This window comes from Pelodiscus sinensis, chromosome 3 (assembly GCF_049634645.1).
Source record: "Pelodiscus sinensis isolate JC-2024 chromosome 3, ASM4963464v1, whole genome shotgun sequence".
In the NCBI taxonomy this organism is placed as follows: Eukaryota; Metazoa; Chordata; order Testudines; family Trionychidae; genus Pelodiscus; species Pelodiscus sinensis.
Window position 1 is genome coordinate 164566965 of NC_134713.1, and position 27013 is coordinate 164593977.

General features: G+C 42.8%; 1 protein-coding gene across 3 annotated transcripts in view; it reads right to left on the reverse strand.

The window, feature by feature from the left end:
- Positions 1 to 23461: 23461 nt before the first annotated feature.
- The window catches only part of PRKCE (protein kinase C epsilon), a 464741-nt gene continuing 461189 nt past the window's right edge, over positions 23462 to 27013 (reverse strand). For 2 of the 3 annotated variants that reach the window (XM_075925412.1, XM_025185851.2), the window contains one exon: positions 23462 to 26835. In XM_075925412.1, coding sequence (XP_075781527.1) covers positions 26689 to 26835 — 147 coding nt within the window. In that variant the 3' untranslated portion in view covers positions 23462 to 26688. The remainder of the gene's footprint in view (positions 26836 to 27013) is intronic. The other variant, XM_006125476.4, reaches the window with a different exon arrangement.

Consider the following 27013-nt stretch of genomic DNA (forward strand, 5'->3'; position numbering starts at 1 on the left):
AGGCCCTGTGCATGCACTACTACCTGTTGGCTGTGGTCGTGGCGCATGTGCGAAATTGTGCTACCCCAGGCCCCGCGCTTCAATAGGCCCTGCGCCCTGGGCCCTGCAAAACTATCATCCGCCCCTGCCAGTGGGTATCAAGAAAGAACCACAGATTCTTCTTTGCCTCTCTGTCCTGGACATGCAATGGAGTGGTATGTGAGGATAAATGTACTTACACTTCCTCCACAGAGCTCCGTTCTTCCTCCACACAGCCCTCTGCTGTCCACTTCAGATAACTGACTTGCCTCCTGACTTAAAGCTGGCCAAAACCACAATTCAATTTAAAGAAAAATGTTGAGGTTTCATAATCTGGTTTTGTTCCACAATGGACCCAAAAGACCCTTTGGAATTTTTCATGAAAAAATACACGAAACCATGCCTAGTGTCCCAATGACAAGGTACTCTTGTGGGAGACCTAGATTCAAGTCCTGGCTCTGAATTAGACAGAGCACGAGCTTTGAAGCAGGAGCACCAAGATCCCAGGTGAGCACCCTAAGCTCTAGGCTACTGGCTACACAGGAGATGTGTCTATAATTTTGACCAGAAATTCCATCCTGATCTAGAGAAACCTTCCTGAAAAAATCAGCAGCAGCACTGATATACTTTTTTAAAGTTTTTTGGTTCAATGTATTAGCATGCTTTGATGTGAAGACCTTTTATTTGAAATGTTTTGACTCAGCTCTGTTTGCTTCTCCTTGAGCCCTGACCTCTGCTGCTACAAGTCGAATGGCAGAGTGGGGCGGGGCAGAGTAGGTGGTGAGTACAGTGTCATTAAGCTCTTTAAGATCTCAGCTTCTTACTTATACTCACCAATTGCTCCCTGTCACTGCTGATCTGCTCTGTACTCCCTGCACCACAAGGAGCCACAAAGAGAAAGGAATATGTTTAATTAAGAAGCTAAGCTCTGAACCACACTGTAGTCACCCCTTGGCTATTCCACCCTTCCCTCCCTGCCCACACCCCACTCTGTGGTGATGTTTGGCTTGTGGGGCTGGAGGATGTGGAAAGGGGAAGGAACAGAGCAGCAAGGAGAGGGTAACAAACAATCAGGAATTAAGGCCCCAATTCAGGAAAGTACTTCAGCACATACAATATACACTCCTACAAGAAAAAAAGAAAGAGCAGCAGTGACGCACTGTCAATCCCAGTTCCAAAATTATGAGCCAGGACCTCTCAAACCTTCAGATTGGCTTAAAAAAAACAGGATTTTTTAAATTATATTTTTGGGGTCTTTGCCATTAAATAGGGATTAGCATAGTGTAATTTTCATTAGTGTGACATTCTGTTGGTATGAAAAACAAATGAAACTTTGTGCTATGGAATAGAATAAAATGGGAAGAGGGTGGAAAGAAGGAACAAAGTGTGAAAAACAACCAATTTAGGATATTTCTAGAATGAGAGCCAGTACCCAGGCAAAATTCCTACTGGAAGCAATGGGAGGTTTGCCTGATTTAGGACTACAGCATTTGACCCATGTCAATAATGGTTCATTTACTGTGGCATTTCTAGCCTACTTCTTCAGAGACAATAAGAAGATTCATCATATCAATAGTTGAATAATACTTAATATATTGTCATATTCTAGGTGGCTCTTATACTAACTAAATTTCTGAATCAAACCATAATCAAACTGATGCTCACTTTGCAATTCCTAGTTATTATATAGCACTTGGGACAAGAGAAGACAATAACAACAAATGCTTTCTTAAAACTTATTGCCATTCCAGATGTCTACCACCCTTTTTCAATATATTTATGCACTTTAAAGTGCAACCATCTGTCACTGCAGTTACAGGAAGAGAGTCACACATTTTCATCAAGCTACAAGGACACTTGATAGATGTGGGAAAATGTAAACTGGCAAGTCAAAGGGGAAGGTCATGTACATGCAGAGTCTTGTAAAGTTCCCCTTCTCTGCCTGAGACATATATTCCAGACATCTGAGGAAAACAAAGGACAGAGCTGGGCCACAAACAATTCAGTCTCTGGCCATTCACCCTCGCATGCAAAACAGCATTTCTCTGCTCATGGATGGCATCAAAGTCAGGCTTTGGTGAGCCACATACCAAGAGAGCATTGCTGTGTTATCATTACTTATTACAATTGTGCTTGGAGAGTCCAACTAAGATCAAGGTCCCATTTTGCCACATACTGTCCTTACAGTATGAACCAGGAAGGGGATAGATGCTCAACTGAACACACAGCTTCAGTGAGGCTGCAGGTGGCTCCATGCCACCATGTGCGGGCAGGCACCACTTCCCCCACTGCTCCCATAGGCCAGGATTCTTGGCCAATGAAGTGATGGGAGTGGAGCCTGCGAGCAACTCAGGGATGGAATTTCCCTGCACAGCCATTTCTGGTGCATAGCTGCTTCCTCCCTCTGCCAGGCAGAGCCTGCAGGCTGGAAGCTGATTGAGGCTTTTCTTGATCTTGTGAGGCTCGGGGCTCCCCTCCAGTAGCTGGCTGGAGCACCAGTCTGGCTTGTCCTGCTGTGGAGTGGGGGAGCCCTGAGCCTTATGGACTGGGTCAAGGCAAGCTGCAAGCTGGATGCAGCCTGCTGGCAGTAGGTTCCCTACCACTGCTCTAAACCATGAGCTTGAGATAATCACAGGGGTTTATTGATCTACTTGTGACACTGGGAGATCAGGTGCCAGCTCACACCAAGGCCCCTAGATCCAATGAACACTGTCAAACACATAGCTGGAAACCAGGGTGGCTCACCTGTGTGCTAGCATGGTTAAACAGGTGTTAGATTTATGGAGATGTGCTTAATGTTTGAACTTAATGAAATGCTTGCAAGTTGCTGCATATGTCAATCTCAATTGTAACCTCTGTATCCCAAACCCTGTATCCTGTGGTCAAACTGACTCTGAGGCAAATATAATTATCTTCAGAAGTTCAAGAGGCACAAGACCCTGACATCCTGCCCTGTCAGGGCTCAGGGCTTCATTTGTGTGCAGTGTGTCTGCTGGGATGTGGAGCACTCCTGCCACAGGGGATACCTGGCTGAAACCTTGAGCCTCAGCACCTCACCTCCACAGGACTAGTGCCCTGAGGCTTCCCTCCCTGCAGGGTAAAAGCCCCTAGCCCCACCATGCAGTAAAAGCACCTAGCCCCACCATCCAGCTCCCTTCCCCCAAACTAACAGGCAGAGAATGAGGGTAGCATTGGGGGCTTCATGAGGCACATTTTAACTGTAAAAAAAGTCACATTGATGCACATGCCACAGTGTGGCCACTCCTGCTATATGGTAACATTGAAAAGTTTGCTTTGTAACTATAAACTATGCAACTATAATATTTGTGTTTGCTATGAAACTGGAAACCCTCACAATCAGAAGAGAAGAATTTCCAAGTACAACATACTAGTTTACCATGAATCATGTCATTTCCTGCCCAACAAAAGAAGGCCTCTTTCTTTAAGGATCCCCAAAGTTGTAATCCGAACTACCTACTCTGTGCTGCGTGTAGCCGCGGGCACGGAGTCTGAACTACCGGGGCTTTAAAAATGGCGGTGCCCGGTAAGATGCAAATGAAGCCCGAGATATTTAAATCCCGGGCTTCATTTGCAACTTCGGTTGCCTACATTAACCACCCTAGTTCAAACTAGGGTGGTAGTGTAGACATACCCATATAGAGCCTGCACATTACAACAGCTTTTGTTAGGTTCCAAAAAATAAGTAAGATTGTAACTCGTGTGTGTGTATGTGTTTACTTACCTGCTTTAACCTGGTAGTTAACTTTCATTTAGTTTTCCTAGTTAACATCTCTCTAGTTAATGTATTGAAGAATTGGCTCCAAGCATTGTCTTTGGTGAAAAATCTAAGGTATAATTGACACTGGGTAAGTGACTGGTCCTTTGGGACCAGGATAACCTGTGCTTTTGAGTTTGGCAAAACCCACTTCTTCAAGTGGAGGTAATTTTGAGTAGAGGTCCACTTAAGGTCATCTGAAGAAGTGGGTTTTGCCCCCAAAAGCTCATGCTACTATATGTATATTTTTGCTAGTTTTTAAAGTGCCATAGGACTACTCATTTTTAAAGTTACAGACTAACATGGCCCCTCTGAGACTGAATATTGTTGTGATTTTTGGAGTACGCAGCCAGCTGTCAACAAAGGCAGACATCCCAGGTGGCAAGAGAGACGGGAGTGCCCTAGAGGACTGCATGATTCCACTCTAAGGCAGTTCTAGTGCTTGAGAAGTTCACACTTTGGGATTTGTGCCATGGCTTGTAACAATCTGGTCTGCTGTTGGCACCCACATTCATGAACCACTCCAGGCAGCTTGATACTACTGTTATAAAAACACGCACCAGATGGCATAATCTGGCCTGTTCTTTCATTAAATATGGAACAGCAGCATTACAGGTCAAAATTCCAGTAATGTGGCTTTTCACTGGAATCTCAGAATCAATGTGGATTTCTTCACTTGAAATTAGGTTTGAAAGGCCAATTCATCAGCCCTTCTTCATTATGTAATCCAGCTATACTTCCAGCCTCCAGAAAATAGTGAAGGCCTGTTCAGTCATCACGACAGCTACCGGCAAAAACTCAAGTATTTGAAGTCATGCTTGTTTTGTTGTAGTTTTTTTCTGTTTGGATAGATCCTCTCTGAACAAGATTTAAAAGATTCAGGTAGCGTTTGGCCATTAGGCACCTGTGACAGAAGAGGACTGGCTGAATCAGTGCTTCCTTTCACTCAAAACAAATCATTGTGGAGACTGAATAGCAGTTACACGAAGGTGTATGGCCACTGCTATTGCATATGGAAACTAGCCATCAAAGCAAACTGAAGGACAAATGTTGAAGCTTAGAACACCCATTAGCAGCCTGATCAAATCTCTCTTTCATATCCAAAGTGTCATGTTCCAAGTGTACATGCAATACACAACAGTTCTGTAATAACTTGCTGAGTCACATCCAGGATTGTTGTTTTGGTAAATCTGCTTCCTGTTAGTGTCATCAATCCTTTTTTTTTTTTTTTTTTTTGGCAGGGGGATGTGTGACAAACCAGCCTTTTTTCAGCCGGCATTTGTACCTCGTGAAACATTTTGCAAAATGAATGAGCTGGATTACTTTGCTGTCTTGGAGAGTGGTGCGCTCTTTTCACTAATAAAGAGGCTGGAAATAAGTGGGCATCGCTTCACAGGCTATTAGAGCTGTAATTCACAAGCTGGGGGATGTGAATCACAGGTGGTTCAGAAGGAACTGTTGGATCACAAATTGCTGCTACTCTCAGTGCCCCACATAGGCTGTCTGCCTTCTTCCCTCATCCCCTGCCCCAACCCAGGAAGCACTTCGACAGATAGAGATGTCATTGTACATACACTTACCTACCCTGCCCTACATTTTGGCTATCACACAGTGTCGGGGGGGGGGGTGTTCTATAGTTGTTCTGTGTTCTGGCAATGAGGTGCTTTCTCCTACTGTCAATGACACTGGAACAGAAAAAGAAAATCAAAATTACTGAGTTTTCCAAGAATTGCAAAAATCCAGTTCTCTCACAGCTCTGGTTCTTGGGACCTTCATTTTATATCTCATTTGAATGGCACCCTCTAATCCAGGGGTGGGCAATAAGCCAGAGGTAGTTTGCCAGGGTTAGACCCTGGTGGGCTGCCAACCCTTTGTTTGCCTATGTGTCCACAGGTATGGCTGCTTGCAGCTCCTGTTGGCTGTGAATCATCGTTCCTGGGCAATTGGAGCTGCGGGAAGTGGCATAGACCAGGCTGCTGTTTCCTGCCACTCCCATTGGCTAGTAACGGCAATGTGATACATGCCATCAAGTGCCAGCAATGCCCCTCGACCACGTGTATTGGCCAACCCAAATACTCTCTACCACAAAGAATATATGGACACAAATCAGACATCAGAAATGGTAACACACAAAAACCTGTAGGGCAGGGGTCAGCAACCTTTCTGAAGTGGTGTGCCAAGATTTTACCCTCCTGGGTTGCGCCGCTCTTCTGGGAGATGGGGAGACCACGTGCCCCACTTGGTCCCCTGCCCATGGCTCCACTCTGGCTTTTCCTGTGGGGTGGGGAGGAGCAGTGCACACATGCTTCCCTGGAAGCCGGATGCAGTGCGGAGCCTCTGGGTTCACCCCTTCCCCCACCTTGGGGCTCCAATCTCGTGGGGGGCATGATGGTGGATCACCAACATGGGCTGGGGTCACAGTGGTTTGTGGGGAAATGGGTGAGACAGGGATGGATGGGTGAGTGACCCCAGGGTGTCCAGCTGTGCTGGGGGTAGGGACCCATGGGGGTCCAGTCCATGGTGCCCGTGCCTTCCTGCCAGGGTATAGGAGAAAGCTGTGGGTGAGGGGGTCTTGGTGGGGAGGGGAAGGGAGTGACGGGGATTGGGGTGCAGGGGTTTGGGCATGAAGGGGGACACTTACCTAGCTTTGTGCCCCTGTTGCTCCCGTTGGCCAGCCAATGGCAGCAGGGGGAAAGACTTCGGTCAGCTTGTCACTGCACTGCGGTTCCCCTCTTAGGGTGAGGAAAAGGGGTTGGTGAAGAAACCGCCGACCTCCCCCACCAGACTGGCTCATGGAGAGAGGCAGAGCACGTGGCTCCATGCTAGGGGAACAGTGCATGGAGTTGCTTGCTCTGCCTCTCTCCGTGAGCTGGGTGCGGACACCTCAGGCATAACAGGGACCAGCCAGAACCAGGCACTCCCAACCATGTGCCGGTGTCATTCGCCCTACCCCATCCCTCGGGGTGTTGAACCAGTGATGATGCAGGGGGCGCTCCCTGCATCCTGGGACGAGCACAACTCTGTGCCCCACTGCCCAGGCAGGTGCAGGGGAGTCAGTGGCCCTCCCTCCCCCGTGCATTGAAGTTCTGAGCAGGCTGTCCCACACCTCCTCCCTCCCCTCAGGTGCGCAGCGAGTGCTGACATGAAGGGGCAATGAGAGCAGCCTGTAGAGCGTGAAAGTCACTCACGGAGCTGCCGTAAACAAGTGCTGGTAACTGACTCTTGCAGCAGGGGAGGGGGGAGGTGAGGAGTGTGGCTTGAGCCCTCTCCGTGGTTGTACCTCCAGCTCCTGTGACTGGCCAGACACCGTGCCTCAGCTGAGTGCAGTTGCTCAGGACATTTGAAAGGGCCCAACTCACAGGAGCCAGAACTGGTTTTTGCGTCTCGCGGGTGCGCGGTGACTGCCAGGCTGGCACAGCAGCTTGAGTTCCCCACTGCATGATGGAGGGTGGAGGGCTGAGCTCAAGTTGTGGACTGCACATGCCCTCCAAATCGGTTTGCATGCCACTTGTGGCATTCGCGCCGTACGTGGCGATCCCTGCTGTAGATGAACATTTTAACCTGCCTCTGCACTCAATCATGGATTTAAAAGTAGCCATTCTTCTAAGGAATTTCATAAGCCAATTACAGAGAGAGTCTGCAGAACTGTAATTTATCTTCACATATGACACCATATCCCTGGGCCTAAACAAAGACATTAACAGGTTGATGCATTACAAAACCAATTTCTCCTGACATTAACAACTGCATTTCCACATCAAAAGCTATGTATGGAACACATCCATCCCACTTAATTAGCCTCATTGACATAGACCCTACAATATACAGGTACTTCTTCTGCTTTTTAGATAGATATAGATATAATTTTGGTTTCTTTTATTTCCACTGCAATTCATCTGATGAAGTGGGTTTTGGCCATTAAAACTCATGATTCTATATATTTTGGTTAATCTCTAAGGTGTCACAGGAACAATCATTTTCAGGGTTCAAAAAAGAATTAGATGAATTCTTGGAAGATAGGACTATCAATGGATATTAGCCAGGACAGCCAGGAATGGTGCCTCTTGCCTCTGTTTGTCAAGACTGGGAATGGAGGACATGGATTGGATTATCTGATTATTGTTCTGTTCATTCCCTCTGGGACACCTGGCATTGGCTTCTGTCAGCAGATAGAATACTGGGCTAGATGGACCTTTGGTCTGTCCCAGTATGTTCGTATGTTCTTATGTTAAGTTCCTATGTGAGACTTATTTTCTTGCTTTTTTCTGTGTTTGCATTATGCAGAAACAAAATGCCCATATACAGGCAGTCCCCGAGTTACGCGGATCCGACTTATGTCGGATCCGCAGTTACGAACGGGGCCGTCTCCCTGGTCTCCAGCAGACCAGGGAGAGGAAGCAAAGTGGCGGAGCACGCGGGCAGCGGACAGTCCAGACGTGTCTGGGCTGTCCGCTGCCCGCATGCTCCTTGGCTTTGCTCTGCTTTGCTCCCCGTCTCCCTGGTCTGCGTCTGGGCTGTCCACTGCCCACGTATTCCGCCGCTTTGCTCCCCATTATTGAGACACCAGTAGTTATTGAGACACCAGTAGTTCAGGGTTGTCTTCTGTTTTTCTGGTATTCACATTTGTTAGTCTCATAGGAAAACCAGAGTATCAGTCCCAAATTTTCAGCACAGAATCACTGAGAGAAGATTTAATTTCTGAGATGATTCAAGTAAATCTGTTAATGTCCTAGTTTTCACCGATTAAAAAGTTCCTCCTCTTTAAAAAAAAAAAATCACATTCTGTGTCTCATGCTTTTTTTGGTTCCACTGGCCTAAGAGCTACCAAGGAAAGGTAAGAAAAGCAGAAAGGCAATGGACTAAAAAATCAGAGTCTGGTGGTCTCTCTGGAATGATGTCATCAACAAAGAAAAAACATGTTGTCTCATCACAAGTGCATCCTTCTATGCCACGGCTAGCTGAGAGAGAAAATGTTCCATATTGATTTCTTCCATTTGCTATGTGGAACCTTTTAGAACAGATTAGAAAAGGAATACAAAACTGTCTTTTGATATAGGCTGTTGGTAATGCTCTTTGCATTGAAATTTGGAATAACGTCCAGTAGCGGCTGGTTTAACCAAGACTACCAATATCACCTTCCCCAAACTTCAAGCCATGTAATTTTGTGGAAGTACGGAGAAAAGACAGTGTAAGAAGTATGCAGTGCAGACGGGAAAGTGGAATTTAGGAAGGAAGTGCTGGAAGGCTGGCATTCTTACTGGCACAGAGTTACGGTTGGAGTGTGTTCTTTGATGTCAAATATAATGTGGGGTGTGCTCTCTCTCAGTCAAGCCTAGGTTATCTCATTCCTATCCTTCTTGCTTTTACATTCAGGCCCCATCCAACCCTCATCCTTCTTGTCTTAATTATTTTCAATAATTCTCTTTCTTTTCCTCATCTAGGCTACTGTCACTTCTTCCTCCTTCTTCACAACCCCAGTTCTAACTCACCTCTCAATCAATTCAATGTGCTCCCACTACAGCAAACCCCCTCTCTCTCCACTCTGTCCATGCCATCTTAGTTCTTAGCTTCGCTTTACTGGCTTCCTGTCTCTCATATCAGATTTAAACTCCTTGTCCATACGTTCAAGGCCCTGCACAGCTGCCATCTGCGAATGTCTGATAACATGTTAACGAGGCACTCACACACAATATCCATATGTAGTTTATATCTGAGAGGGGAGTTCATTGGGGCCAGGTCTTTTCCCAGCCATTAAGGAGGAGATGGCCTTAGCAATTTCCTCAATGCCAATGTCACATTCCAAGGCCTCACATTCTTCCACTTCCAGTTTCTGAAGTGAATAATCACTCAGAAAAGAATGTTTATTGCTGAGGTTTGATTTTGCTTTGGAACTGTATAGTTCCAAGTAGAATTCCTGGAATCAGTTGTTTATAAGCAAAGGTCAGAGGCTGTAGAATCACTTTCTACTTGCATTTGAGGAATATAGCAGAGGTTTGTTCGTAGCAGCTATGTTAGATGATTAGCGTTCTCAGTGTGGCTGTGTTCTCTGGCTCTAAAATTAAGTTGTTCAGCTGAAAGTACAATTTGAATAATTGTTTGCCAGCCTGAGTAAATGCAAAATAACTTCCTTCTTGATAATCAACACCCTTTTCCTATCCCTGGTTCAGGAGCATTAGCAAAACATGAAAATGTACTTAGACTTAGAGGTTTATTTCTGATACTTAATATGCTCCATATGTATGTCAGACAAATGCATTGCAGTGACCTATTAATAACTGCAAAGCAAATGGAAGAAGTAATTGCAATCTGCAGTATCTTGTTGGTTTACCATTGAGTACTGTACTATGAATGATATGAATGATGTTACATGGGCTTTCAGCAAGACTAATAACTGAAGTCAATAGCCATATTCAGCTGGTGCAGCATCAACCACCTGGTTGGTCTTATGGGAGTTAAGTGCAAGGACACATTGCTTCACTGGCATACTCATAAAATGTAATGATCAGGAAAAGAATGACCAGAGTGAGCACAGAATATGTGGATATTTGCTACTGAAGTAAGTTCACCATATTCACTTAAGTAATCTCCGATTATTAACCAGGCCCACCAACAGGGGTAGCAAAGGGGATAGTTGCCCCAGGAATCTGGCAATACAAATGGGCCCAGGGATCCCAGCTGCTGCTGGAGCCCTGTGCCCTTTATATCATTGCTGGAGCCCTGTGCAGCATGCTTGAGAACTCTGGGCAACTCTGAAGGTTGGGGGAGGGGGCACGTGGCATGGCGTGGTCCAGGCAGCACTGAGGCCTAGCTGCTCCCATCTGTGCCCTTTCTGATAGCATGGAGTCTAGCTTCCACCTTGGCCCTGGAGCCCAGCAAGTCTGTCACCTCCTCCCCATTATTAACTAACAAATGCAATGCATAGACACAAGCTGTCTATCCTAAGAGCCTTCTGTCATTAGAAGACAATGCAGCACATCACTGTAGCATGGAATTTCTGTCAGTACTTATTGCCTGTGAGTCTGTTGATTGATCCAGCTGATAATTTTTACATAAGTGACCACCACTGATGCACTGAAGGGTTTACTGTGTCCTCCTTGGTTATTCTGTACTGTGTAGAAGGACATGATATTGAAAAGTTTTGCCCTTATAGCACAATTGTAATGTTCTGTGCTGCAAGTAGCTACAAATTCAGCTCTGAGTAGTGAGGGATCATTAGCCCTTGCAACAACTGATTTCCACATGGATTACATCTGTATAATGGAAGGATTGGGTTGAGGCACCTGATTGCTTGTCTTGCAAGAGGATTTAGCAGCTCAGAGAAGGGTTGAGTTGGGAAAGGTGCTGGCAGAAAGTTTGCGGATAACGTTCCCTGTCTGCAATTTACTGTAAGCAAGGCTACACATCTGAAGTATACTGTGGCTGCGAATGAAGTTAAGAGTTTGTGTGTGCACTTCTCTGTGCAATTACAATGAAGACGCAGGAAGAACTTAAACAACAACAAATAGTCTTTAAAGTGCTGCAAGACTAACAAAAATGAAGATGGTATCATGAGCTTTCGTGGGCACAACTGGTTTAGCCGAATTGGACAGTCTCTACAAGAAAGAATTAATGGACACAAATCAGATATCCAAAAGGCAACACACAGAAACCTGTTGGGGAACATTGTAACTTGTCTGGGCACTTCCTAATAGGTTTCAAAATCACTGTATTATTTCAAACCAATTTCAAAATCCAGCTTGACAGGAAAACTACAGAACTTAATTTCATTTACAGGTTTGATTCCTACAACAGAAATCTAAACAAAGACATTGGCCGAATGCCCTGCTACTTTACACATCCTGATGACATAAAAAACAACAACAAAGGGCACTTAAAATGGGTACTAAGTATTCTTATCAGCTTCATTTAGCATGGACACTCTATTTGACAATTTCTTTCCCCCCTTTTTTTTCCTTCTTTTTCCTTCTCTTCTTCCTTATACCTTCTCTGTGCTATTTATTTGAAAACTGGACAGATCCCTTAAACTCCATTCATCCGAAGAAGTGGGTTGTGCCCACGAAAGCTCATGATACCATCTACATTTTTTTTTAGTCTCTAAGATGCTGCAAGACTATTTGTTGTTTCTTAAGTTTTTCCAGTTACAGACTAGCACAGCTACTCCTCTGAAAGAAATGAAGACACAGCCAAGGAGTTTGCATAGTGTGAATACATGTGGCTCCATGTCATATTAACAGATCAAATTTAAAGGTCTTAAAATTATCTCTGAATAGGACAACCCTCAACCCCAACATGAACATACACACAAGTGGGTGGATTTGTATTTGTATAATCCATTTAACCTTTATCTGTTTCACCTCACAACAGCTAACTTAATCAACCACATCCTTATAAGAACACACTGAACGAGTTCAAAAGGTGAGAGACCTTCGACCACTCCTCACTTCTCATTAACCAAAAATCAACACAAAAATGTTCCAGAGATTACTGCAACAAAGGCAAACATGCATTCCATGGAGCATACAGGACTCAGAAGTCCATAAGCTTCTATAGAATGTGGACCACATCTTAAAATGGCACTCACATCATAGCTGTTCTCGCTCTTCATTTACAAATTTATGGAACACCTCCCTTCCACTTGCAAACAAATTAATCCTTACTCAAGTGCTTGTACAGCAAAGTAATATCGCAACAGTATGTGCTGTATTTTTAGCTGCCTTTTAATGTGATTGTGCAACTAGAAACAAGCAAAACAGCCATCAGCAAACGACCAGCAAGTGCTGTGAGAATTACTTTGCTCTTATTGCCAGTGAGTAGGGCACTGGACTCTTGGGTTCTGTTCCCAGATTTACCACTGCCCTGGTGCATGAACATGGGCAAAAAGTGCTTCATGTCCCTATACCTCAATTTACCTATCCGGATAATGGTCCGACTATCCTCGGTAAAGGCTTTGAGAGCTACATATAACAAGCATTCAGTACAGTTTGAAATGTGCCAAAAGACACAATATTACCGATTACACAGCACAAAGAAAACATCGGATTGTTGATGCAAATATGCTTACTTTTAAAAAGAAGAAATGGCAAACAAACAAGGTTTCAGTTCCATTTCTGATATTTAACCAGAGAAGCTTTAGAGTCTAACCATACCAGGCATCTAGTATTTGAATCTCTGTAGTGTATGTACATGAAGTCTTGTTTATTGACCATTGTCACTAAGTTCAATACTGTACAGGACATACAAGAAGATCTGTGACCTATTCCCCAAGATTGATGTCCTGAACATCACATTATTTTTAGTGTGTCCTTTATGGTAGGATACAGGCCCCGTACACTGTGAATCTCCCAGTGGTCACATTTTTTTTCCCCTGTGGCTATGGGCTTATTATCCTAGATGACTTTATCTTCCATGCAAATTATGGCACCTCAAGAATAGCTTATGAAATCCTGGCCCACAAGTCAACAGAGGTTTGCTGATTTATACCCGCTCAGGCCCCATGTGCCATATATCACTGAGGCTACGTCAATACTACGAGTTTTCTCGGCATGAAAATGAGTCCCTCGTTAGCATCTTTTTTGCCGAGAAAACTCGTAGTATAGACGTATTATGGTCCAGCAACCTCAGTCAAGATGCATACCCCTGTATGTAGGGTATGATGGCCCAGAGGCCTCAGTCAGTGTCTAAGTCCTTCTCTTCAGAGTATTACAGCACATTAACCTCAGTCAATATGCACCAGAAAAACTCCCCCATGCAGGGGTATCTAGGGATGGGGTAGGGAGACCCAGGCCCTACCTCTCCACTGTGTCCCAGCCCAGGGCCCTGTTGGCAGTGGCATAGTCCACTGCTCACTCAACAGGGAATCCTGCCGCAACATGCTAAGTGCTCGTGGAACAATTCCCCACCCTGGGCTACCTCTTACCAGATCTTGGCGGCAGTCCTCTCCATACTCTTGCTCAAGTCCCATGGCTTGTACTGCAGCCCCTCATGGCTTGGCTGCCACCATTTGATCTGGCTGCATTTCCTCCCCTGGAGCTCCTGCAGCACCTCCTTCCCCTTCAGTGGTCAGCCCTAAGCCTCTCCAGAGGCTTTTATAGCCAGCCCCCAGTTGGAGCATGCCCAGCAGGGCTGTGGGGTTGGGGCCCTCTCAGCTAGCTGGGCCAAGGTTACTCTGTCAGCTACAGTGCGGGGTTGATATACCCCATCACACTGTGCGAGAGCAAGTTGGATACTTATCTGGTGCATTGTGGGGCTGAGGCAGAGCACTTAACCAGAGAGTTTGAGCAGCCGGACACCAGCGCAATAAGGAGAGCACAGCAAGGGGCAGTGTGAGTCAGAGGGGCCTTGAAGGACAGTATTATGGAAAGTCTCTTGAGACTCTTCCATGTGGCTCTCCACAAGTTGCCCCTGCATTCCCTGTGTTTGCCTTTAATCCCCCACCCCACCTCTGCAGTTCAACCCATAAAGAGACCATTGTTCAATGAACAGGAGTTTTTATTTGGGGAAAACAGCAGGAAAAGAAAAGAAGTAGGAACTAGAAGTGGGCTTAGGAACACAAGTGGGTTCTGCCTCCCAAGGTCCTGGAAGGTACAGTGCCCCTTGAGTTCTCCCCCCACTATGTCCTGGAGCCCCCCATGCTGTGTAGGCACAGAGCGTGCTGCATATCACAGCCTATTTCCTTAACTGCTTGTAGTTAGAAAGAACATGTAAACTCACCAGAAATGCCCTCCAAAGGGTTGGTGCTGGACTGGGAGACATCCTGGGATGTCTCCAGCATCGTGACCGACTCTTGGCGCTGAGGGATTGCTGGCTGGCTAGTCTCCTCCTCCTCCACCACCATGCTATTGTCCATGCGGATGCCAGGCCTGTCTTGGCAGGACTCCATGACCATGCTGGGGAAACTGGCCAGGCAGAATGGCATCCAGCTTCTCCTAGTAGTGGCATGTGTGAGATGCTGCTCCAGACAGTCTGCTCGCCTCCTTCACCTTGTGGTAGGACTGCCACAGCTCCTTGATTTTTACTCGGCACTTCTAGGCGTCCCTGTAATAGGCTTTAGCCATCAGGCAGCTTGCTAACTTGCCATAAATACTGGCGTTCCTCTTGCTGATTCAGAGCTTGTAGAGGATGACTTCATCTCCCCCCACCTCGATGAGGTCCAAGATCTCCTGAGCACTGTACACTGGGGCTTTTCTGCGTCCCTGGGAACTGGAGGCAGTGAGAGCAGAGGTATTTTAAGTCATCGCAGGTGTTGGTAGGATTGTTCGAAGTCATCTCCATGTGTGCTGTGGTGTGCTGCTCGCTCAGAGGGTACGTCTACACAGCAGCATTATTTCGAAGTAACTTAGTCTGCATCTACACAGCAAAAGTTAGTTTGAAATGCTGAAATATTGTCAAGCTGTAGGACTTCTTACTCAGACACCTGTAACCCTCATTGTACTGGAAGTCGGAGGTAGAGTGTTCTATTTCGAAATAAGTGCTGTGTAGACATTCCAAATTTCTAAATAAGCTATTTTGAAATAAGTTATGCATTGACGTAGCTCAATGTGCATAGCTTATTTCGAGTTAAGCCCTGCTGTATACATGCACCTTGAATGTTCTCGCAAGGCTGGCCACACAGGAAACGCCGTTCAACTTTTCCCAGGGCTTTTTGTGCTTACCAGGGAGAGTAGTAGAGGCGCAAGTTCTGGCCAGACCTGTCAGGGTGGAGAACTGCAGGAGGCCTCCCGAAGGCCAATAGCCTCAATTTTCCGGCAATGCTGTATCTACACTAGTGTAAATTTGACCGTGCAAAGTCAGGAACAGCGTTATGCCTCATGAAAAGCAGAAGTACTGAAATCAACTTTAGCGGCCTTTAAGGTTGACATGACAGGCTTGGTAGCATGGATGCATCAGTTAGGAAATCAACCATATTCAGCTAAAGTTGATGTAAAGTCCTAGTAGTAGACCAGGTCTTGGTGTTTAAATCCTTTGTGTTTCACAATTTATACTAGTAGCTTTATATAAATGTTGAACAAGCTGGTAGAGATGACTCTGGAGGGACTCATAGGAATGTAGGGCTAAAGAGGTAATTTAGTCTAGTTTTCTGTCCTTACGCAGTACAAAACAAACATAGATCATCCCTGATCCGTGTTTGTCTTATGTGTTCTTAAAACTCTCCAGGGCTGGGGTTCTACAACCTCCCTTGGTTGAATGCTTAACTATCTTTATAGTTAGAAAGTTTTTCCTAATATGTAACTTAAGTCTCCTTTGCAGCATGTTAAGCCAATTATTTGTCCTACCTTCTCTGGACATGGAGAACAATTCACTGTTGTCCTCTTTATAAAGGATATGTCTACACTTGCACCCTAGTTCGAACTAGGGATGCAAATGTAGGCATTTGAAATAGTCGATGAAGTGGGGATTTAAATATCCTGTGCTTCATTAGCATGATCTCACCGGCGTGTTACTCCAAATGCCAGCTGTTTTGAAAGTGAAAGTGCATGCCGGGACGCATCATTTTTTGAAGAGTAATGTTAGTTCAAACCAAACCCCTTGGTCCCAGCGCGTACTTTCACTTTTGAAACAGCTGGCATTCAGAGTAATGCGCCAGTGAGATCATGCTAATGAAGCGCGGGATATTTAAATCCCTGCTTCATTGACTATTTCGAATGCCTGCATTTGCATCCCTAGTTCAAACTAGGGTGCAAATATAGACGTACCCAAACCGTCCTTAACATGTATTTGAAGACTGTTATCAGAGCTTTTTTTCTCAAGACTATACTTGCTCAACTTTTTAAAAAACTTTTCTTATAGGTCAGGGTTTTTTTTTTTTCCTAAACCTTTTATATATTTTTTCTTTAATCTGCACTCATTACATTTTGGCCAAATCTTTCTTTAAGTGTGGTGCCCAGAACTGCACTCAGAACTCCAGCTGAGGCCTCACAGCAAAGTAGTGCATGTCTTTCATACAACACATCTGTTAACATACATAAGAGTATTAGCTTTTTTCACAACTGCCTCATATTTCTAGATTCATAATTAATGTGTGATCTACTAGAACACATCCAATCCTTTTCAGCAATACTATCGCCATGGAAAAGCAGAGCGCAGCTGGTTGGAAGAGGCCATGAGGGCAGAGTAGAGCAGGCTACCAGGACGCTTTGGCTCCCACTATGTGCTGAGTGCAGAAATAGGAGTGACCGCTGCCGCTGTCCCATGCTAGACCTCCTGGTAATCCCCTTCTCGCATTGCTTGGCGGAAGGGAGGTTTAGGCAAGGGGGTGGAGCAGAGGTGGGGCTCTGACGAAGGGGTGGAGCGGGGCCAGCGATAGAGCAGAGGCAAGGTGAGGGTAGGGCATGTGGTAGGGGGGTTGCCTTGGGCAGTTGCCCCAGCCCCCTCATCCCACTAGGGACAACCCTGAATATGGGAAGACCCTGGTCCAACCCATCATCATAGCACAATACTCTTAGGCACACCAGCCAAAACTCGGAGCTCCATTGTACTAGGCTCTGAACATAGGTATACTGGTAATGATGCTCAGAGATCTTATAATCTAGCGCTACGTCTATACTGGCGCGTTCTCACACAAAAAATCTTTTGCGAAAGAGTTCTGCAAAAACTCTTCCAGAAGAGAGCGTCTACACTGGCATGTGCTTTTCCGCAAGAGGTGCTTTTGCGCACGAGCATCCATGCCAGTGTAGATGATCTCTTGCGCAAGAAAGCTCTGATGGCCATTTTAATGATAGGGCTTTCTTGCACAAGAAATTCATGTTGCCTGTCTACACTGTCCTCTTGCGCAAGAACAATTGCGCAAAAAGGCTTATTCCTGAGTGGGAATGTCTGAGTTCTGGCGCAAGAAGCCCTGATTTCATACATTAAAACATCAGTTTACTTGCGCAAGAACACGTGGCCAGTGTAGACAGGCAACAAGTTTTTGCGCAAGAGCGGCTGCTTTTGCGCAAGATCGCGCCAGTGTAGACACAGCCCTAGGTGTCAGAAAACACACATAAAAACCACAGTAGTACAAAAGTCAATGTGGTTATGGAATGGGGAAATAAGCAATTTCAGCCACATAAAATATAATAATATTTAGTATTGGCTCAACCATAATAATCTGGACAGCTTTTTGGCAGGAAATGGAAAAGAGCTTTGAATTAGCCTAGCGGAAGTAATGGTCTAAGGCAGTGTTTTCCAATTTTATTTGGCCACGGAACCCTTTTAAACTCAAAATAATTTTGTGGAACCCCTAATAACAGTCTTCTTTATGGAGCTGAAAAAGTAGACCCCAATAAGTAAGGATAATAATAAACAAATGTTAAACAAGGTCATGAGATCAACACAAATTAAAATTGTTTTAAATAAAATTCATAAATGCTTAAATATTAATTATTATTTTTAAATAATAAAATGTTATTATAAAGGAATTTTCTTGCAGAACCCTTATTTTCACTTCATGGAACCCTGGGGTTCCCTGGAACACCATTTGGGAAACACTGGTCTAAGGAAGCTACTCCTATATATGCAATAGCCTATACATCAAAAAGTCATCCAGGTCATTAATAAAGATGTTGAACAAAACCAACCCGATAACTGACTCCTGAGACATTTCGTTTGATACCGACCACCAACCAGACATGGAGCCGTTGATCACTACCCATTGAGCCCGATGAGCTAGCCAGCTTTCTATCTACCTTACAATCCATTTATCCAATCCATACTTCTTTAGCTTGCTGGCAAGAATACTGTGGGAGACCGTATCAAAAACTTTGCTAAAGTCAAGGTATAGCATATCCACTGCTTTCCCCACATCCACAGAGCCAGTTACCTCATCCTAGAAGGCATTTAGGTTGGTCAGCCATGACTTGCCCTTGGTGAATCCATGTTGACTATTCCTGATCACTTTCCCCTTTTCAAGTGCTTCAAGATGGGATTCCTTAAGGATCCCCTCCATGATTTTTCCAGGAACTGAGCTGAGGCAGACTGGTCTGTTGTTCCCTGGATTCTTCCTTATCCCTTTTTTAAAAGATGGGCACTACATTTGCCTTTTCCAGTTGTCCAGGACCTCCCTAATTGCCACAAGCTTTCAAAGATAATGGCCAATGGCACTACAATCACATCAGCTATCTCCCTCAGCATCCTCAGAGGCATTAGATTCGGCCCCACATTTTTGTATATGTCCAACTTTTCTAAATATTTCTTAACTAGTTCTTTCTCCATTTTGGACTGCTCATCTCCCCATACAGTGTTGCCCAGTGCAGCAGTCTGGGAGCTGACTTTGTCTATGAAGAAAGAGGCAAAAAAGCATAGAGTTTTCTCAGAGGCCAAGGTAAAAAAGCAATGAGATTTATTATTACTGATCATGTGTTGATTAGTAGTGAGAGATTCGGGATGTTGCTTGTAGGTTTTGGGTGAGATTTCCATGTGTTTGTATCAGTATACTGCAGAGATCTGGCACAAATGTTTCTTGTTACTAGCTGTGTGTGTATGTTTTAATCACCAAAGACTAAGCATATGTTGTTCTGGATGACATTTTTGGAAGAAATATTTTGCCATGAAAAATGCAAACCTCTCCTCCAACCTTCCCCCTCAAATATGAAATATTTTGTTCTGACATAGTCTATATAAAACTTTGATTTTTTTGAACTGAAAGAATGGTTTGTTTGAATTTTCCTTCAAATTCACTTTAAAAATGAAAACATTAAAAAATGCTCAATGTGTAAAAACTGACTGAAAACTTAAAATTTGGCAAGTCAGACCACAAATCCCATGTGTATGTTGGTTGTGTGAACGGTTCTATTTATTTATGTGTCTTCTTTATGACTTGTGTTGATTGTGCAGGTGTAGCATGCAGGACATGTGCTGTGGTGAGGGGACTATATGTGTTCGGAGTTACTGAGTGGAGGGAGGTTGCGTTGAATCAAATAATCCACCAGCTGTTTAGGCTCCCTCATAGAACCAATGAAATTGCTGCATGAAAATTACCTGTAAATAAGGATAGAGATTGATTGAGTTACCTGTGATGTCACAATAATCTAGGTCCCCTGGTGTGGCATAGACACATGCCTTACTGCATCTGTTCATTACGCAGATGCAATTTTTAAAATAAAAATGGCTGAGAACTTAAATTTAGATGGTTACAGATGGTGAAACTCAGTGCTGATTCAAGTTGGTGTTATTCTGCTTATAAAGAGTACTCAAGCATGCTTAAGCTATCATCATTTCACATTGCCTCAACAGACATTTTAGGCTTTGGAGTGACACAGACATTCCTGATATCTTACTATGTAGATAATAGCACAGATTATCTGCTGTTATTGAATATCCTGGGTCCCTCCTTCCATCTCTCTCCATGGTTCTGAGTCCTGTTGGCTGTATTCTAGGCACAGAGACAGAAAAAGAGCTTTCGATATTAAGCAAGAACAGGAAGTTCCCAAACACCTAGAAACTGTTATATTAGACCTTTGGTTTTTGTTTGGAGATCGTGGCAGAGCCTGGATCATACTCTGTAGCCTCAAGCAAGCATCACAGCTTTTATTACCATACTTGCTGGCACATGTTCTTGCTATCAGCTATGCAAGACTGGGCTTCTATCTCTTTACTCCAAAAGAAAATGGAGTTTTTGTTTGGAGGAAAAAAACCCAACCAACCTGTTTGGTGCCTAATAGAGAGACATGAGTTAAAGGCTGCACCCTAAAAACAGAATTTGCCATTGGTTTTTGCTAGAAATGAAATTTTGGTAGCATTCGAAATAGAGTGTAACTAAATTGCATTTATGCATCACCTTTCCTTCAAAAGGATCTCAAAGCATGGCCATTAACCATCTCTTGTAATGCAGGCTCCTCCAAGGTGGATCAACAGCTATTTATTGCCAGAAATATCAGGCTTTATTTTATTTAATTGATTAATTTAACAGTGACAAACTCTTGACCCAAGCCTTTGCATAATTTCAAATGACATAATATGAAAATACTCAAATATCGCACAATGGTTTACTTTTAGGCATATTAAAAAGAACATCTGTGCAGATGGACCTGGCTGCTGATGGAACACCTGAGATCTGCAGGCTCTAGAAGACAAAAGCCCTGTGCTTCCTAGGGATTTCACAGTGTAAATAAGCAAACAGTTAATAAGCCTGGGCTCATTGGGAAACCTTCACGATTACACACAATCTCTCCCCCTGCTTCCTCTGTATCAGAGGCAGCAGTGAGGCAGGGGAGTGCAGGTGGCAGCCAGTGCTCGCAGGGAGCCAGCTTAAAAGCCATCTTCCCACGCATAGAGGTTTCGCCTGCCCTCCTGTGCTGCTGCCCCTGACACGTAGGTAGCAGCATGGCAGGATGGGGATGCAAGCTGGCTCTTGTGGAGTTGCTTCCCTTCACCCCCTGACGCGTGTAAATGTGTACCTTCTGCAAATTTCAGTGGGTACACATTTACCAAAATAAAAGAATTTTAACATCGCTAGTGTTTCCATGCTGCCTCCTGACTGCTTTGCTTCACTCCCATTAGTACAGTTATCCAGGGCTACTGTTGTTGGGAAATGCCTTCCAAATTTTGCAAACAAGTTTTGTTTTTCAAGATTTTTGAACTTTTTGATGAAAACCAAAATCTTTCTCCTTTTTTAAGTTGAGGAAAAAGAGATTGTAAGAGGGAAAAAGGGAAAATGTGAGGAAAAATATGCCATGAAAATTTTCAAAACCAGCTCTTCCCAAAAACTATAAAATGAAAACATTTTCCCAAACTTATACAGGCAGTCCCCGGGTTACGTACAAGATAGGGACTGTAGATTTGTTCTTAAGTTGAATTTGTATGTAAGTCGGAACTGGTACATATTGTAGGGGAAACTCTAGCCAAACATTTCTCCAGAGCTCAGTTTTATTCTCCCACACCTCACTTCCCTCAGTCCTTTATTCTCAAGCTGAGGTGTCTGCTGAGAAAAGCCGCTCCACGTTTTCCTGGTCTGCTGGGGGGACGGGACGCTAGCTTCGCGTCTCCCTGGTCTGCTGGGGGGAAGCAGCTAGTGCGGGGTTGCCTCACCCCATTTGTAAGTAGGGATCCGATGTAAGTCGGATTCATGTAACCCGGGGACTACCTGTATCCATTGTCCATTTGCCTCATTACAGACAACTGTCTTGAACAAGCATGCCTGGCAAATTGATGGTGATTTGCACTAACTGGTTATATGACATATAATTTATCACCCTTTCATTGGTAACTAGCACATTGTTTGCATCACAGCAAACACCGCAAAATGTAACAGATTAATTTGTATTATAAGACACAGAACCAAATGAATGTTGGTGAATTTGCAGTCATGCAAAACCTGGTTGCTAGGTCTTTTTAAGCATGTGCTCATTGTTATTACTACCCAGATAAGTATTAGTAGAAAATTGGCTGCATGCACCTACGTATTTAAACCTTTCCATTTAATGCTTAATGAGGAAAAACTGACACATTCAGAAGTCTCTCTTGTAAAGACAAGACGTTCTTCCAAATGTATATCCAGAATATCAAATTACTTGATGACTGGTTAGCTACCCAAATGAGTTATGGTATGACCTTTGTTAATTAATATACCTGGAAAGCCATCAACATGGGGTGGGGATGGGGGTTCTGGTGTGTTCATTGAGGTCACTGAGGCTCAGTTGAACTGAGGGGGCTGAGTGTGAGGGATAAACTGGAGTGATCAGTGAAAGCTGAAGGGAGATAGGGTATGTCTACACTACCCCACTAGTTCGAACTAGCAGGGTAATGTAGGCATACCGCAATTGCAAATGAAGCCCAGGATTTGAATTTCCCGGGCTTCATTTGCATAAGCAGGGCGCCGCCATTTTTAAATCCCCGCTCGTTCGAACCCCTTGCCGCGCGGCTACACGCGGCACGAACTAGGTAGTTCGAACTAGGCTTCCTAGTTCGAACTACCGTTACTCCTCGTGGAATGAGGAGTAACGGTAATTCGAACTAGGAAGCCTAGTTCGAACTACCTAGTTCGTGCCGCGTGTAGTCGCGCGGCACGGGGTTCGAACGAGCGGGGATTTAAAAATGGTGGTGCCCCACTTACGCAAATGAAGCCCGGGAAATTCAAATCCCGGGCTTCATTTGCAATTGCGGTATGCCTACATTACCCCGCTAGTTCGAACTAGCGGGGTAGTGTAGACATACCCTTAGAGAAGAGATATATGAATGAAAAATAAGGGTTGTGCTCTTTTAAAGCTAGCTAAAATTTGTTGTAGGTCAGAGGGGATTGGAAACCTCCCAGCCAAAGACAATAAGCAGGCAGCTGCCATGAGCAAGGCTGAACATTTGTACACACGGTGGGAATGAGCTTTAGCTTAGACTTTGCCATTTACCCTGCAAGCGCCTTTTCTAGGCTGACAAACTATTTAACTATATTTAATGCACATCAAGACCATTTATTAAACATTCATGTATATTAATACAATCCCCTTTTACAACTTTTATACTTTGCAGGTGGTAAAATTTTAAAGGACCAAATTAAACAACAACAAGAATTTTCAAGCAGATTCTTAAACCCCAATTCATAATATTATTTAAAAATACGTAATGTTAAAAACATAAGTAATCTAATTAAAGCTAACCGCTTCTCACCTGCTCATGTTTGAGTGCTCTGCTGGACTGGGGCCTTACTGCCCAACCCAGCATGCTGGTGAGACTTGTGGGAATTGAGGGTGCTCAGTACTAGTTAGGATCAGACCCTTATTTCTCAAATACCCCTGTACCAATTGTCCCCCCATAAAAACCAACCCAAAACAAAACAAAAAACAAACAAACAAAAAACCCCAGCTTTTTATATTACACATAATGAAAAAGGTACTCTTTCTTCAGCCTGGTCAAGAACGTTTTCTTCTTCCATTGGAAATGTTCATGAAAAACTTTAAAAAAATAAAGATTTAACATCATTGTATTTATTAGGTTCTGAAACAATACACATTCACATCCTTTTGTATACAGTACATTTGGCACAGTAATAATGTTTACAATGAAATAACACTAATGATGGCAAGAAATTCAAATTACACCCATAAGAAAAAGAAATCCTGTACAAATAAAATCTCAGATCCACCCTCCAAAAAAACCAAAAACCCTAACCCGAAAACTGAATACATTTTCTATTTAAAAAGAGGTAATTTTTTAGCTTTTTGGAGAGAATTCATTATTTTTCACTCTGAAATATTTTTCCGTAATTTTTTTATAAAATCTATTAGGGGAAAATAAGAAACAGTGGATTCCTCTTTTTTGGCATTTTGCACCCATTTTACAAAAAAACAAAAAACAAAAAACAGGAAAGATTATACAGAAATGTAACAGCATGTCCATTTTTAAGAATTATCTTTAAAAAATGTTCAAGGTAACAGACAAACCTCCTAATGTAAACCCCATACAGAAGATCTGTTTACTTGTATTGAAGAAACATCTGCCCATGAAAAAACTTTACTTTCTTGACTTTTCACTTAGCATCCTTAGAAAAAATGCAGGTGCCAAGGCCTCTTGTAATAGAAATGTTTGTTGATGATTTTCATGCTAAAAACAGGAGTGATCTAAACAGTTTGCTCACAATAGTTTTGTGGAATATACTTACTCCCTAAAATCAAATGCTAATAATTTTGTATAAAGGCCTCTAATTTTACAAACAGTAGTGCACTATGCAATTGTTTTTCTTCATAGCTAGTTTATACACCTGTGTAAAAGAACCATTTAGCACTGTCAGTTCTTGCCAAAAGCTAAATGTGGTGAAAACAACACAGAGCCAGTAGTGATGCATGAAAATATATGGGCAATGTTGCAACAGTTTCCTTTAAAAAAATGAGATGATGTACTCATTAAGATGTTTCTGTGCTTGTACTCAACTCCAGAAGCTAGTCTTTTCCCAGTACATAAATTTACTGAAGATAAATTAAATTAATCTAAAGGTTTGATTCATTATTACACCTGTAGGCCAGACAACACATGAATTGATATAGCATAATATTTTGAAATCATCATAAGAATATATATATATTTATATATAATAATAATTACACCTGAGTTTTTAAAAAAACAAAATGGAACTGAATGTTGTCATCAGTAACAAAGGCTATAAGCAGCCAGATGCATAATTGACACAAACTCACTCATTTGCTTGAGATCACAATTTATCTCTTAAAGCCAACGACTCGCACGTTGTCCACCACGATTTGTAACATTCCTTTCTCTTTCCTAGCTCTATCATATCATAGAGTTGAAGAGAACTATAAAAGAGATTTAGTATAGCTTAATATATGTCTACATCTTTTATAACAAAAACAACCTCATCTCTGACAGTAACTTGAACCAATACACATACAGAGTATTGCACATGGACATTATTATAATTATTCTTTCATAGACTAAAGTTTTTATAATATGCCTGAACATGCAGCAGTTGATATCTCTATATTCAATGAATTCCACAGGCCTTGCAGCAAACACTTATATACAAAATCTCACCTGTACAAAAGGCAAAAAAAGCTTCTTAAGTGCCACTTTGCCAGTAACAAGTATATATATTTTTTGTGCAGCTGGAAATCCATGCACAACAATTAAAATGGATTCCATTAACTGCTCACTCAGTCCAGTAAAATATATAATAAAATTACCTCAGCAATACAGGGACACAAAAACACAGGGTACTTCTGGAAATATAAGTACATAACACTGTTAGCATATGTACAGGAGGTAACTTCACATTAGTAATATTGTCCACATGAGTTACCATTTCAACTGATACACAAGAAAATCAATTTACATCTTTCAATAATGTCAGTTTTTCAAAGTTTGATCTTCAGTCTTTCAACACACTTTCACATAATCCATGTTAAGCTTGCTTTGTGTTTTAATAGCACAGATTTCATATTAGATTTTAAACATTAAAACAGTAGTACTATGGTTTTGTAAAAGTGTGCAAAAGTAACACACTGCTGTGAAAAATACATACATCTAATTAAGAAGAGTTGGTATCATTCAGATTGAATACAATGGACTAAAACATTATTTTTTCTTTTTAGAAAATTGTAATTTAAAACACCTCCATGCCTGCCATTACAATCCATCAATGGCATGTTTGTTTTGGGTACAAACTTTTACTAAGAAAGAAAAGTAATGTTTTACCCCATTACCTGTCAAATTTGTAGTAAACCTTATGTAGCTTCATTAAAGCTATAATAGGCTTTTGGAGAACTGATTAATTCTTATATGTTAGCCCTTTAATACCTGTCTATAAAGTATCTGATTGCCTATTTTAAACAACTTTTTATTACATTATCTTCATGATCCTTTTTATTTCTAACTAATATTAATAAAAAATTAGCTATGTCTTTTTTGGTGGATAGTTTTACATTATGCTTGTAACCTAGTAAGTTAAAGCACACATGATCAATAATTGCACATCCAAGAAAGTAGACTTTCAGTTACCACAAATTTTTGTATAATTGTCTTCTTCACATTTGAGTACAAACCTTCATTGTAATCATCGGTGAAGAAGAAATGGCTCTTTTAATTAAAGGTGCATGGCAATTATGTAATGTTGTAGGATGAGAAATAAAACCTGCTAAATCAATTTTAAAACAGTATGGCTCTTTTGGTTCATAAAAAGATGCAAAATTTGTCCTTTCTGGGATACCTTATGTGTAACAGAAAGGTTGCAAACTGCAAAAGCACGGCAGTGTGTTACATCTACAGTTTCTGATACAAAATTGTTTTGCATTGTTTGAGAGTCAGAAAATAAGAGTGCCTTCAGAGCAGAAGATGCAAGGAAAAAATAAATATATAGTTAAATGGGGACAAGGGCTCATGGTAAAAGAAGTAGTTCTTGGTCTATTGAGTCTCAATAACTGGAGGATCTTCTTAGGACCACTTCTTGCGACAGCATTCATCTGGCAGTCCATGGCTGACTATGGCAGTAGTTCCTCTCCAAAATAAGAGAACCCTTTAAATTCTTCTTGATTGATTTGCTTTATAATTGTCTCATCCACTAGCGTTAATACTGGCTCTTCTCGTGTAAAGTCTTGATCAAAGTTATTTACGTCCCTTTTGGTTTTCTGAGGAGGAAAGTATAAAAAAGGCAAATGAATGATAAAGCAACAAACTAAAACCATTAAAAAGAAAAACTACTTTATGGGGGAGAGACTGAAATAAGCAGAACTTTCTGAAATGATAAAGAAAAGCTACTTTAACACAAGGAATAATGATACTATGGGAAAAGCTACAAAGGGAGGC